At 51.1% G+C, this 13,099-nt stretch overlaps 1 protein-coding gene across 1 annotated transcript in view; it reads left to right on the top strand.

Moving 5' to 3' along the window:
* Window positions 1–13,099, top strand: part of DYNC2H1 (dynein cytoplasmic 2 heavy chain 1) — a 235,102-nt gene that overhangs the window by 152,154 nt on the left and 69,849 nt on the right. The window contains exons 35-38 of the mRNA XM_078784009.1: window positions 374–518; window positions 5,361–5,463; window positions 9,172–9,342; window positions 9,449–9,561. Coding sequence (XP_078640135.1) covers window positions 374–518; window positions 5,361–5,463; window positions 9,172–9,342; window positions 9,449–9,561 — 532 coding nt within the window. The remainder of the gene's footprint in view (window positions 1–373; window positions 519–5,360; window positions 5,464–9,171; window positions 9,343–9,448; window positions 9,562–13,099) is intronic.

Here is a 13,099-nt window from a genome sequence, read left to right as displayed (position 1 = left end):
TATTTTCAAGTCAATCGGATTTAAAATGGCGATTTTAGAAATTTGACCTCCAGATGACCTTTGACCTTTGACCTCAAAATCAATAGGCTTCTCAATTGGGACGACTTATACAACTTGGTGAGGTTTCGTGACGATCGGTTTAGAATTGTGACCTGTAGGCCGGTGACAAACAGACAAACAGACAGAACCACAAACGGAACCGAACAATATATGTACTTGAAAAATCTTCGATTTTGCAAGTAACAAAAAACAGACGAAGTGAACCAATTTCTTTACCCCACTTTTAGCTTTGTGTGTGTGTGGAAATTATAAAAGCTTAAGTGCAACTTAACGACTGCATTTCCACACTTATGTCCACTGCTTTGGCCCGCAGCTACCCAGACCAAGTGGAGTTGCTGGCAATGTGCGTGTCATTCCTTCGCCCGGTGCTCATGGCCAGTGTTCCGAGTCACCCAGGCCGGAGCTCTCTGACCCAAGTGCCGAGCCTAGCAAGCAGCATGGTGCAGCTTTATGAGCACGTAAGGAGGTTAAATATCTTGGGACGAGCATTATATTACTTTAAAGCGCGGCGTTACGCGCGCTGCTTGTGAGCAAGGAGGAAGCGGACAAGCAGTAACATATAAACGCCTTTATTCAAGACTACACTGTAACACTCCGGGCTGGGCGCCCGGTGTCTCTCATGAGGCCACGCCTACCCCTCGGACGTGGCCACCGCCCACTTGGTGCGTGGAATGATGTCACCACGCCAGTGGGCTTTTGTGTCCGCCACACGCGCCCCCCCAGAATTCCCGCGCACCTGGAGGGCCAGTTTGCGGGGCAGACGAATGACCCGGCCGAAGCGCCCCCTGGCGATCGGCGGCGTCCGGGGTGCAGGGATGCCAGGTGGGATGCCCCTGGCTGCTCCTGGGATGGGTGCAGGACCGGGGGGCGGCGTGGCGGCGGGGCTGGGCGGTGCCGGGGGTCCGCCCGCAGGAGGGCGGCCCCGACGTGGGGGTCGGGCCACTGGCGGTGGATGGTCCACATCGAGGTGGGCCGGCTTGAGGCGGTCTACCGAAACGCGGTCAGGAGTACCGCCGATGTCCAGGGTGAAGTGCTTCGCCCCGGTCTCCAGCACGCGGAAAGGCCCGTCGTACGGGGGCCGCAGTGGTGTCCGATGGGCATCGTGGCGGACGAAGACGTACTCCGCCGTGCGAAGCTCCGGGGCGACGTGCGTCGGTGGGTGCCCGTGGCATGCCGTTGGCACCGGGGCGAACCTCTGGGCGGTCTCTTGCAGAGCGGAGCGCTGCTGTGCCGCGGACCATGGTGCCGTGGAGTCGGGGAGGAACTTGCCCGGCACCCGCAGCGGTTGCCCGAAGACCAACTCCGCCGCGGATGCGCGCAGGTCCTCCTTGGGCGCCGTCCGGAGGCCCAGCAGGACCCAGGGGAGCCTGTCGACCCAGCCGCCGTCGCGGAGGGTGGCCCGGAGCGCGGCCTTCAATGAGCGGTGAAATCGCTCACACAGGCCGTTAGCCTGGGGGTGGTAGGCCGTGGTTCGGTGCAGCCGGACCCCGAGCCCCTGCGCAACCGCCCCCCAGAGCTCCGAGGTGAACTGGGGGCCGCGGTCGGATGAGATGTCTGAGGGGGCGCCGAACCGGGCGACCCAGGTGGCGATGAAAGCCTGCGCGACATCGGCCGCCGTTGTCGACGCCAAGGGCACGGCCTCCGGCCACCGGGTGGTGCGGTCCACCATGGTGAGGACGTGGGTGAAACCCTGCGAGGGGGGCAGAGGTCCCACCAGGTCCACGTGGACGTGGTCAAACCGGCGTTCCGGCACCGTGAACGGGGCCAACGGGGCCTGGGTGTGCCGGTGCACCTTGGCGCGCTGGCACGCGAGGCATGTCCTGGCCCAGCCGCGGACGGCCTTCCGGAGGCCATGCCAGACGAACTTATCGGCGATCAGCCTTTGGGAGGCCCTCGCGCCCGGGTGGGACAGGCCGTGGATGGCGTCAAACACCTGGCGCTGCCAGCCCGCGGGCACAATGGGGCGAGGACGCCCGAGGGAGACGTCGCACAAGAGGGCCGCGCCCGCGCCGTCGAACGGCACCTCGGTGACGCGGAGGCCCGTGACGGCGGTCCGCAAGGCCTGGACGTCGGGGTCAGCGGCCTGGTCCGCTGCCATCCGGGCATAGTCGATGCCGAGGTGGACTGCGTGGGCGACGGCCCGGGAAAGGCAATCCGCCACCGGGTTGTCCTTCCCCGCGACGTGCTGGATGTCCGTCGTGTACTCGGACACGGCCGAGAGGTGACGCTGCTGCCGGGCCGACCACGGCTCGGTGACCTTGCCCATCGCGGAGATCAGCGGCTTGTGGTCGACGAAGGCAGTGAACGCCCGGCCCTCGAGCAGATGGCGGAAGTGCCTGACCGCCAAGTGAAGTCCGAGCAACTCGCGGTCGAAGGTACTGTAACGGCGTTCGGGCGGGCGAAGCTGCCGGCTAAAGAACGCCAGCGGTTGCCAAGCTCCACGCACCCATTGCTCGTGCACCGCGCCCACCGCGTAGTCCGAGGCATCGGTGGTGAGGGCGATCGGTGCATCGGGCGCCGGGTGCGCGAGCATGGTGGCGTTAGCCAAGGCGAGCTTCGCGCCCGTGAACGCCGTGTGCATCTGCTCGGTCCAGGTAACGTCGCCTTTGCCCGGCTTACCTCGGAGAGCTTCGTGCAGGGGGCGCAGGAGCTGGGCGATACGGGGCAGGAACCGATGGTAAAAGTTCACCATGCCCAGGAACTCCTGCAGCCCTCTGATCGTGCGGGGGCGCGGAAACCCCTTCACCGCCTCCACCTTGGCCGGCAGGGGGACGGCTCCGTGCCTGGTGACACGGTGCCCCAGAAAATCGATTGTGGCGGCGCCGAACCGGCACTTTGCGGGGTTCACAATCAGGCCATGCTGGCCCAGGCGTTCGAAGAGCGTGCGGAGGTGGCGTAGGTGCTCTTCGCGGGACGCGCTGGCGACGAGGATATCGTCCAGGTAGACGTAGACAAAATCCAAGTCGCGCAGGACGCTGTCCATCAGTCGCTGGAACGCCTGAGCCGCATTCTTCAGACCGAAGGGCATGCGCAGGAACTCGAAGAGTCCGAATGGCGTGATGACCGCCGTCTTCGGGACGTCCTCCGGCCTGACGGGGACCTGATGGTAGCCGCGTATGAGGTCCACCTTCGAGAAGAAGGACCTGCCCGCCAAACGGGCGGAAAAGTCCTGAATGTGGGGGACGGGGTAGCGGTCGGGAGTCGTGGCGTCATTGAGACGGCGATAGTCCCCGCACGGTCGCCATCCCCCGCCGGGCTTCGGCACGATGTGCAGCGGCGACGCCCAAGCGCTCTCTGAGCGCCGAACGATGCCGAGTCGCTCCAGGGTAGCGAACTCCGCTTTTGCCACCGCCAGCTTCGTCGGCTCGAGGCGGCGTGCCCGGGCGTAGACCGGTGGCCCGACGGTGGGGATGTGATGGGCCACCCCGTGCTTGACGGCCCCCGCCGAGAAGGTGGGCCGCGTGAGGGCCGGGAAACCGGCGAGGAGGCGGGTGAATGCGTCCGCTGCCGGAAGCGTACAGACCAACGTGGCCGGAACCGAATCGTTCGGCAAGCCGCTTGGCAAGCCGCTCGTTGAGCTGGGCAACGCACATGCGAGCGAGCTGAACGTCTCGGCCTGGACAAGCCGTCTGCGCTTGACGTCGACCAGGAGCCCATTAGCGCACAGGAAGTCCGCGCCAAGCAGTGCCATGGGCACGTCGGCGGTGACGAACGTCCATCGGAAAACCTGCCCTCCAAACCGCAGAGAGAGGCAGCGTTTTCCGTACGTACGGATGGGCGTCCCGTTCGCGGCAAGCAGCGCGGGGCCCCCACCCGCGGCGTGCTTGTCTGACATGCCGGCGGGAATGACACTCACCTGTGCTCCCGTGTCGCACAGGTAACGGCGCCCGGAGAAGGTGTCCGTTATGAACAGCAGGCTGCTCGAACGGCCGGCGCTCATCGCCACAATTGAGCGCCGGCCCGGGCGTTTCCCGACCCGTTGAAGGAGCACGGCGGATGACACCGCCGAGCTTCGTGGCCGAACTTGGCGTGGAACCAGCACCAGGTGGTGGAGCTGGAGGAGCGCGGCTGGCTCCGCCAGGCCGGTGGAGTCGACGGGTTTCCCCGCGGTGGCGGTTTTCGCCGCGGCGGTGGGCGGGGCGTGGCGGCGTTCACGAGGTGCGTATCAGCATGCTGCTGAACCACAGCGTGCTGTAGAAGATGATGCTGTGGAACATCAGCGTGCTGTAGAAGATGATGCTGTGGAACATCAGCGTGCTGTAGAAGATGATGCTGTGGAACATCAGTGTGCTGTAGAAGATGATGTTGTGGAACAGCAGCGTCGAAGGCCGTGACGGCCACGCCAACGCTCGCCCGCGTGTCCGAAGCGGCGAAGTACTTGTCCGCCTCGGCCGCCAATGCTCGGGGTTCTGTTAGCCCGGTCCCGGCCAACGCGAGGCGAACCTGCGCTGGAAGTTGGCGACGGAAAAGCGCCCGGAATAGCGAACCGGGGGCTTCGTCGCCCAACAGTGACAGCATATGGTCCATTCGGACCGACGGGCGCGTCTCACCGAGCTCGGGGAGATCCAGGAGGCGGTCGGCCCGTGCGTCGTCCGTGAGTCTGAACGTGGCTAGGAGTAGCCGCTTGAGTGCCTCGTACTTGTGGCCGTCCGGTGGGTGGCGAAGGACGGACACAACTCGAGCGGCCGTGCCGGGCCCGAGGGAGGCGACGACGTGGCAGTAGCGCGTGTCATCGCCGGTGAGGTGCCGAAGCTGAAATTGGGCTTCGGCCTGGACGAACCAGACTTCGGCCTGAGCCTCCCAAAATTCCGGAAGTTTGACGAAGGCGGCCATGGCGATGGCGTCGCGTGTGGAAGGATCGCTCCGGCAGATCCAACATCGAGGGTCACCAATAAAGCGCGGCGTTACGCGCGCTGCTTGTGAGCAAGGAGGAAGCGGACAAGCAGTAACATATAAACGCCTTTATTCAAGACTACACTGTAACACTCCGGGCTGGGCGCCCGGTGTCTCTCATGAGGCCACGCCTACCCCTCGGACGTGGCCACCGCCCACTTGGTGCGTGGAATGATGTCACCACGCCAGTGGGCTTTTGTGTCCGCCACAACTTCTTAAATAAGGAATCATGAATAATTGGATGCACATAAGGGCTATTTGACCGATAATTTTTTTTAGTGAAGGTGGGGTTGAGGGAGCTTGGGAAGAGCTCGCCATGGGGGTTTTGGAGGAGGTTGTGAAAAATCCAGCCTATCTTGTGATTATATCAGAAGTTTATGCATATTAAATATTTTCTCTTGCAACAGGTGCAGAAAAAATGTTCTTCTGAGGAATTCAGTCATTACGTATTTACTCCTCGGGAGCTCACACACTGGATATTCGGCCTTCTGCGCTACAATTTAAGTGAAGGTACCGTATTATCACAAGCCTTTACTTCCTGTTAGGATGACAGTGTAACTTGCCATTCACCTAATTTATGTAGAAATGTTTGTTCACCTTATGTACTAAACAACTTTATATTAGTAACCACACCATGTCATTACCTTAATTCCAAACTGGAACAACGAATCATGGCCATGAGCCACAACAGTAGGCACCACCAACACCTACTGTTGTGGTTAGTGGCCATGATTCATTCTCTTATGCATCCTGACAACCAGTGATTTATTGGTGGACTCGGACTCCACTTTTCAGGAATTGGACTCAGACTCCACTTTTCAGGAATCGGACTCGGACTCCACTTTTCAGGAATCGGACTCGGACTCCACTTTTCAGGAATCGGACTCGGACTCCACTTTTCAGGAATCGGACTCGGACTCCACTTTTCAGGAATCGGACTCGGACTCCACTTTTCAGGAATCGGACTCGGACTCCACTTTTCAGGAATCGGACTCGGACTCCACTTTTCAGGAATCGGACTCGGACTCCACTTTTCAGGAATCGGACTCGGACTCCACTTTTCAGGAATCGGACTCGGAATGCCAAGGACTCAGACTCAGAAAATTTAGTGTACAGTAGAACCTTTAGTGTACAGTAGAAATAAAAGAGCAAAATGGTCGTTTGGATCATCCTTTCCATATCGTACTCTAACGTTTTAACATGATGAATGAATGAATGAATGAATGAATGATCGTTTTAAGGCCATTTTCCCCGCTAGAGCGGGGGTTAGCCTTGCGGGCCCCATGACAATCATGGTTCCCTGTTTGAGGCAATGTTTTTATGGCCGGATGCCCTTCCTGACGCCAACCCTTGGTCGCCTCCTGCGATGCGCAGGGATACGGTGTACCTATTCTAAATCGGGGTACACACCATGATCATTCATCCCAGCAAGCTGGTACTCGATTTGCCGACCTCGGAAGGATGACAGGCTGAGTCAACCCCCCTGGCGTTAATTCAGCGATCGATCGTGATTCGAACCCAGGATCCGAGGATCCCAAGCCGGCACCCTAACCGCTAAGCCAACACCAGGATGCAACATACTAATATCAGGAAGGAAATATCAGGAAGAAAAGTCCCATGGATTTTGGGTCAAATAGGTCATGAGATCATATACATGGCAAGTGGAGAGTTGTTTTGCAAGGGGTTACATGGCGAACATGTAAACAGATAAAACTAGAACGGCACTCAGTAGAGAGCATACCTCCGCCAGGTGAACAGTTTACATTTTGTATCCCAGAGTAGACCAGAAAACCACAATACATAATCACATTTCATCAAAATCATCCGTCCACAACTTTTTGAGATATTCTGCTATATATCATTTTTGGCCCGATCTCCCAATGGTGAAGAATCGCTTTAAAAAATTTGCTAGCCGAATCCGGATCTTCACCAAAATTGAATCGATTCTTTCTTGTCCAACGCACAACCTGTCCACCAGGTTTCGTCCAAATCCGTCCACAACTGTTTGTGATATCCTGCTATATGTTGGTTTTAGCCTGATCACTCAATGGTGAAGAATCACTTAAAAAATTAAATAATTCCCATATCCGAATCCATATTCAGATCTTCACCAAAATTGAATCGATTAGTCCTTGTCACACACACAACCTGTCCACCAAGTTTCGTCCACATCCGGCCATATTTTTTTGAGATATCCTGCTATGTATCGTTTTTGGCCCTATCTCCCAATGGTGAAGAATCACTTAATAAAATTCTATTAACCGAATCCGGATCCGGATCTTCACCAAAATCTAATCATTTCTTCCTAGTCACATACGCTCTCTGCCAAATTTCGGCCCGAATCCGTCCACAACTTTTTGAGATATCGTGTTCACAAACAGACAAACAAACAGACGGACAGACAGACAAACAAACAGGGGTGAAAACATAACCTCCATCCACCTTTGGTGGCGGAGGTAAACAATGTCAGGTGTATATATGAATTTATATTCCGCTGGGTCGATTTCTCAATTTTATACATAATATTTTCATTATTCCACATTAGATGGAGGGTTCGTTTTGCAGGGCCGAGGTGTTAGGTTAGATTAGGTTTAGCGTTGGGAATTTACGTGCATACCCAATAAACATTCATTTATACATCCGCACTAGACTTAGAGTTACATAAGGTTAGGGTTTATAAATGTTTTTAATAAAGTTTTAAAATCGAAAAACAATTGAAACTAGAACGCCACTCAGTAGAGCGCATACTCCCGCCGTGGGTTTAGTTGGAATAATACGTTTTGTTTAACATCCCCTCTCCCCAAAACAATAAATGAAAAAGAAAGTAAGCCCTAACTGTCAGAGAATTTATTTTGATATATCTCGGAATTAGAGGAGAAAAACATCATTTAAGAATAAGAATAAAAGCTTTAATGCAGGAAACAGAAAAAATCTTTCCCAAAAAAATTTCCAAAAAAATTCCTGGATCCGGAATATCCAAAATCCGGAATCCGGAAAGTATTCCTGAGCTTCACCAAAAACTAATCAATTCTTCCTTATCCCAAGGGCAATCATCCCACCAACTTTCATCCAAATCTGTTCAGAACTTTTCCAGATATCTTGTTCACAAACACATGAACACACACACACACACACGGACACGGACACGATCGAATGCATTACTCCCTGGCGGGAGTAATTAAATGACATGGATGGAAACTTGTTTTTGTTGGGGTTGGGGTTAGGGTTAGCCTTAGGGATAAGGTTAGGTGTATGTAATTCCATGTGATATTGTAAAACAAATAATATCAGTGTGAAGGGGATTAATATGAGTACAGAAAGTGGTCGGATGTTTTTGTATGACAAAAAAAGAAACGAATTGGAGCATAAATATGGAGAAAAATTCATGATTTCAAACACGATTTACAGATTAAATAAGCTACCAAATTATTTAAATATGGTCAACATCGGTTTCCTCAACAGAAAGTAAATCAAAATATCTTTTTAAATTTTAAATAATTTAAAAAAATCTATATTTACTCCTGGAAATCCGGAGTTGGTAATGGCTGTGTGAGGTTCACTGCATTTTTTATGACGTAATACTTTGAAGTAAAACATCATTATTTAAACTCACAGAGAGATTAAAGTTGGCATTTAAGATCATAATTAACTCCTCTTGCCGAATATCTAATAATTTGTCCCTTTCATGTTTGATCCAATGATGTTTTTAAAGTTTGCTTTTAAAGCGGTGCATCATATTGAACAACTTGCTTAAATATTTTCAATGGATATTTTCTCTTCACTCTAATCAGCCTGGGGGAGGGTGGGCAGATTCTTCCCCTCCCCCTCCCATACTTTTTTTCGCCATATTTTCGCATAATTTTTTTTTCTCGAACGCCGCCAAAAGTCTGGGGCGGAGTGGTGGCAGGTGGGGCAGGGTAAAAACAGTGAAGAACCGGTAGATGGTTAAAGCCACTGTACGCGTCTTGTAGCTAAGGGACCCTTGCAAGAGCCCGGATGAATATTGTTCTTCAACAAAATTGTGGGAGGGGCATGGGAATGTACTGGGAGTTGATTGGTTGTTCCTGCTTTTAAACCACGTCCAGTTATCTGAACGAATGTATAAATTATGCATGTAAAAATAGAACCCAAGACAACATGAAACATAAGTATTTCATTCATTGCACTTACTTTTTAAACACCCTACAAAAAACAGGTTTAATTGTCTCTTTCTGACAGGAACTGTAGGTGATTCCAGGAGCAACCTCTTGGCTCAGGCTTGGGCTTACGAAGCATGTCGGGTGTTTCGGGACCGGCTGGTTGGACCAGTAGCCCAAGAGGCCTTTGATACAGCACTGAGCCTGGCTATTGGTGCTGTTTGGGGGTCAGAGGCACAACAGACCCTTACAGGTGGATCATTATGGGGCATTTGCAAACATAGTATGAGCGAAGCACAGTGTTGGTATGACCTCCATCCTGAATCTTGGCCTTTTGTGTGACTTTTTATCTTTTTCAGACAATTTATTTGTGACGTGGTCAACACGACTCACTTCCTGTGGAGTGGTGCCACAGCATGGAAAGCCGCTCAGTCAGCTTTCTTCCACAGATGTACGCATCGCTGTACAAAAGGTAATCAACAGAGAACAATCCAAAACCATGATCTTTTCTACACCATTGACCCCCACTCCCTTGTCCTCTTTCCCCCAAGACCACCTCCTTCCAATTTTCCAGTTGTTCCTGCCTGAGAGTTCACTTCTGTATCCATCTTGTCCTCCCCGTGCATCCTACATCCCTTATTCCTCCGCACATCCATTATTTGTCCAAGTATTCCTCTATTTTAACCTTCAACCCAGCTGTTGACATTCCCCCCTCTGTTTCTGCCGTTACTTTTGTTCTGTTATGTCCTGATCATTTCTCTGTTCCAGCTCTTGCACTCGCCTTGACTTTGTACACAAAAAAGACCCAGAAGACAATGTCATATTATGCTTCTGATTACCAGGAAGAGGATAATACAAGAAATAGTTTTTCCATTATTGCCACATGAATATTGCTATTACTAAAAAGGGGGAAACAGTGAAAACAAACAATGGAGCCTGTTTGGAAACTGTCAACTTTAGTTCCAGTTTGTCTTTGCTGAAACCTTTCCCTGGAATTTGAAGCTTAAATTAATCCATTGGAAATCTTCTTTTTCCCATGATCCACCCTGTCTGCATAATTAATGCATTGGAAATCTACGTTTTCCTGTGATCCACCTTGTCTGTCGGTTTCTGCCTATTCCAATTGTATGTCCACTCACCCTTCTGAATGCGTAATATATTTTCAGCATTTGTAGATATAGAGAATGTTTAACCTAATAAAAAATATACTCCAATTACTGATGATAAACCATCATATAGGCCGATTATTAGTCCCCTACCGGTGTACACCGGAGGGGACTATAGGTTTGCACGCCGTCCCTCCGTCCGTCAGTCTGTCAGTCCGTCAGTCCGTCACGCAAAGAACAGTTTTCCGGACTTTTTTTTTCTAAGCACTTAACGCTAATGATTTCAAACTTGGCACATGGTTTCCTCATGATATGTTACAGATGAATTTCGAACTTCACGACGTTTCGATCATTTTTAACAAAGTTATGGCACTTTGAACTTTGGTAATTCTGATAATTCTGATGATCCTTAACTCAGTGCCATTTTAAGTTTTAATTTCCTTTAAAAAAGATTTTCTCTGCAATAATAGGACCGATTGAGAACAAATTTTCACCATAGGAGGGACTCGGTCTGTAGAATATTTTAATGGTTATTATGACGTCACAGGTCACGTGGTTCGGCCGCCATATTGTTTTTCGTGAAAACACAAAAACCCCTTTTTCTCTGCAACGGCTGAACAGACCGAGCCAAACTTTGCAGGCGGAATCGCATACCCATGACGAACAAAAAAAAGTCAGCGAGCATGACCTCATGCGTCACATGGTTTCAGAGTTATGACGTTTTTAAGCATTAACCTTTAAAACTGAGCCGCTCCCTCATTTTTGATCCAATCGAGGGGAACCTTCACAGATCTGTTTAACATGTCAGTCTACTATAACGTCCTTTTGGAATTTGCGATAGGGCACGTGGTTTGGCAGATATCGTTTATTAAACGAAAATATTTTTAAAATGGATAGCTCTTGTTTATTCGAGAGTTCTCCTCAAGCCGCACCGCGTGCCCTCAGCCTCATCTCGCGAACGTCAACAGCGCGACACAGCGCGCGCTTTCGGGAGGGGCGGAGCCAAGCCGGGCAACATATATGTACACATCGATCATTGATCGTGAACCGGAAAATATAATAAATTACTGATATTTAGCGACTCGAAAGGTTCTTTATCAACAACTTATTTTCTCGTGCTTCTGCTGACCTGTCTGCAAGGTGTACAAATCGAAGTCCCGAGTGCGAATCACAGGTGAGCCCGTCCTGAGGTAATTAGCAATTGGGAACGATTCAGAAGCTGTGGGTAAATAACCCTTGGTAATTTCCCCAACAGTTTTCTGGACGACAGACTGCCGGTAGGGGACATGTATTGCAGCGCAATACTCAGAATGCTTGTTATATTTTTGTTTATTCTTAACAATGGACTGTCAGAATTGTCAGGTTATACATATTAATTAATTCATGAACGTGCAGAGTTCTCTGATGAGCGTGCAGATTAATTAATGAACGTGCTGAGGACTGGTCTCCCATCTCTACTGTCTGACATCAACTCATCCTGTAAATTTTTCCAAATTAAATTGCTCTCTCTCAAACACAGATTTATCCCATCTCGTCTTCAGTTGTCATACCCTTCCTCCCGTCCATGGTACACTGAATCTTGTGGTGAGGCAGTTGCCCTTAAAAAACTTGCCTTCACCTCATGGAAGGCAAATCCAAATGAAGGCAATCTCATTTCCTTTCATAAAGCTCAGACAAGTGTGTGTCTACCCTCAGGAAAGCCAGGAAGCACGATCTCTCCACACTCAAGACTGAACTCTCAAACCTGTCTCCTTCCAAATCCTGGTGGCGTCTGGTCAAGTCTGTTTCTGGTGTTTGTTCCCACTCCATCCCCTCCCTTACCCCTAAACGGCTACACAGCCGTCTCCACACGTGAAAAATCTGAATGCCTCAACTCTGTGTCTGCCTCAAAATTTTGTGTCCCAAACCCATCACTCGATATACCCACCTTACCCAATCGAACCCAGCTGCTCCTGGACTCTGTGTCCTCTCCTGACAAGGTGAAGTTTCTGTCAAATCTTGACTCTGATTCTGCAACTGGACCAGACGACATCAGCCCATGGGTCCTAAAATCCTGCTCTGCTGCTCCATCACACCCTCTCTGTGTTCTCTTCACCCTCTCTTTTGCTCAAGGTATTCTGCCATCTGCTTAGAAATCAGCCAACATTACCGCTTTACACAAAAAAGATGCTACATCAGATTCTAGCAACTACAGACCAATCAGCCTTCTCCCAATAACCATCATCGCTTCTGACATAAAATCCTTCCTCTTCTCCAATGGCTTGATCACTTTAGATTCAGACCAGGTTACTCTACTCTGGGCATGCTGCTTCTGCTGTCTCAACAATGGATGGAGGTCCTCAATGCCAAAAAGGAAATCAGAGCCATCTCCCTTGACATATCTCGTGCCTTCGATACTGTCTGGCACCCCGCCCTGCTCACCAAACTCTTCTCGTATGGTATCCAATGAAACCTCCAAAAATGGCTTGCCGACTTCCTTCCTCTCTGGTCGCAGTCAACGTGTGGCCCTGAATGGAATTCTCTCATCTCCCCTTCATGTTCAGGCTGGAGTTCCTGAAGGCAGTGTTCTGGTGCCCTGTGCTTTTTCTGGTCTTCATTAATGATCTCTCCGACTCTCTGGAAAATCCTCTCTATCTTTTTTCTGATGACTCCACTCTCTGCCGCTCCATTTCACAACTTTCAGATCGGCAGGCAGCAGCCTCTTCACGCTCTGCAGACCTGGACAATATCACAAACTGGTCAAACAAGTGGAACATGTCTTTTAATCCTGACAAATCTCACACTCTCACTATTTCTCTCCGAAAAGACCATCTGGAAAATCCTCCCATCTACTTTCTCAACAATCCTGGACTCTGTGTCCTTTCCTCCTGACAAGGTGGAAAAGTTTCTGTCAACCCTCGACTC

Source organism: Myxine glutinosa, chromosome 8, assembly GCF_964187855.1.
Source record: "Myxine glutinosa chromosome 8, kmMyxGlut1.1, whole genome shotgun sequence".
In the NCBI taxonomy this organism is placed as follows: Eukaryota; Metazoa; Chordata; class Myxini; order Myxiniformes; family Myxinidae; genus Myxine; species Myxine glutinosa.
Note: the sequence above shows the minus strand (reverse complement) of the source record. Positions and strands in the feature narration are given on the sequence as shown.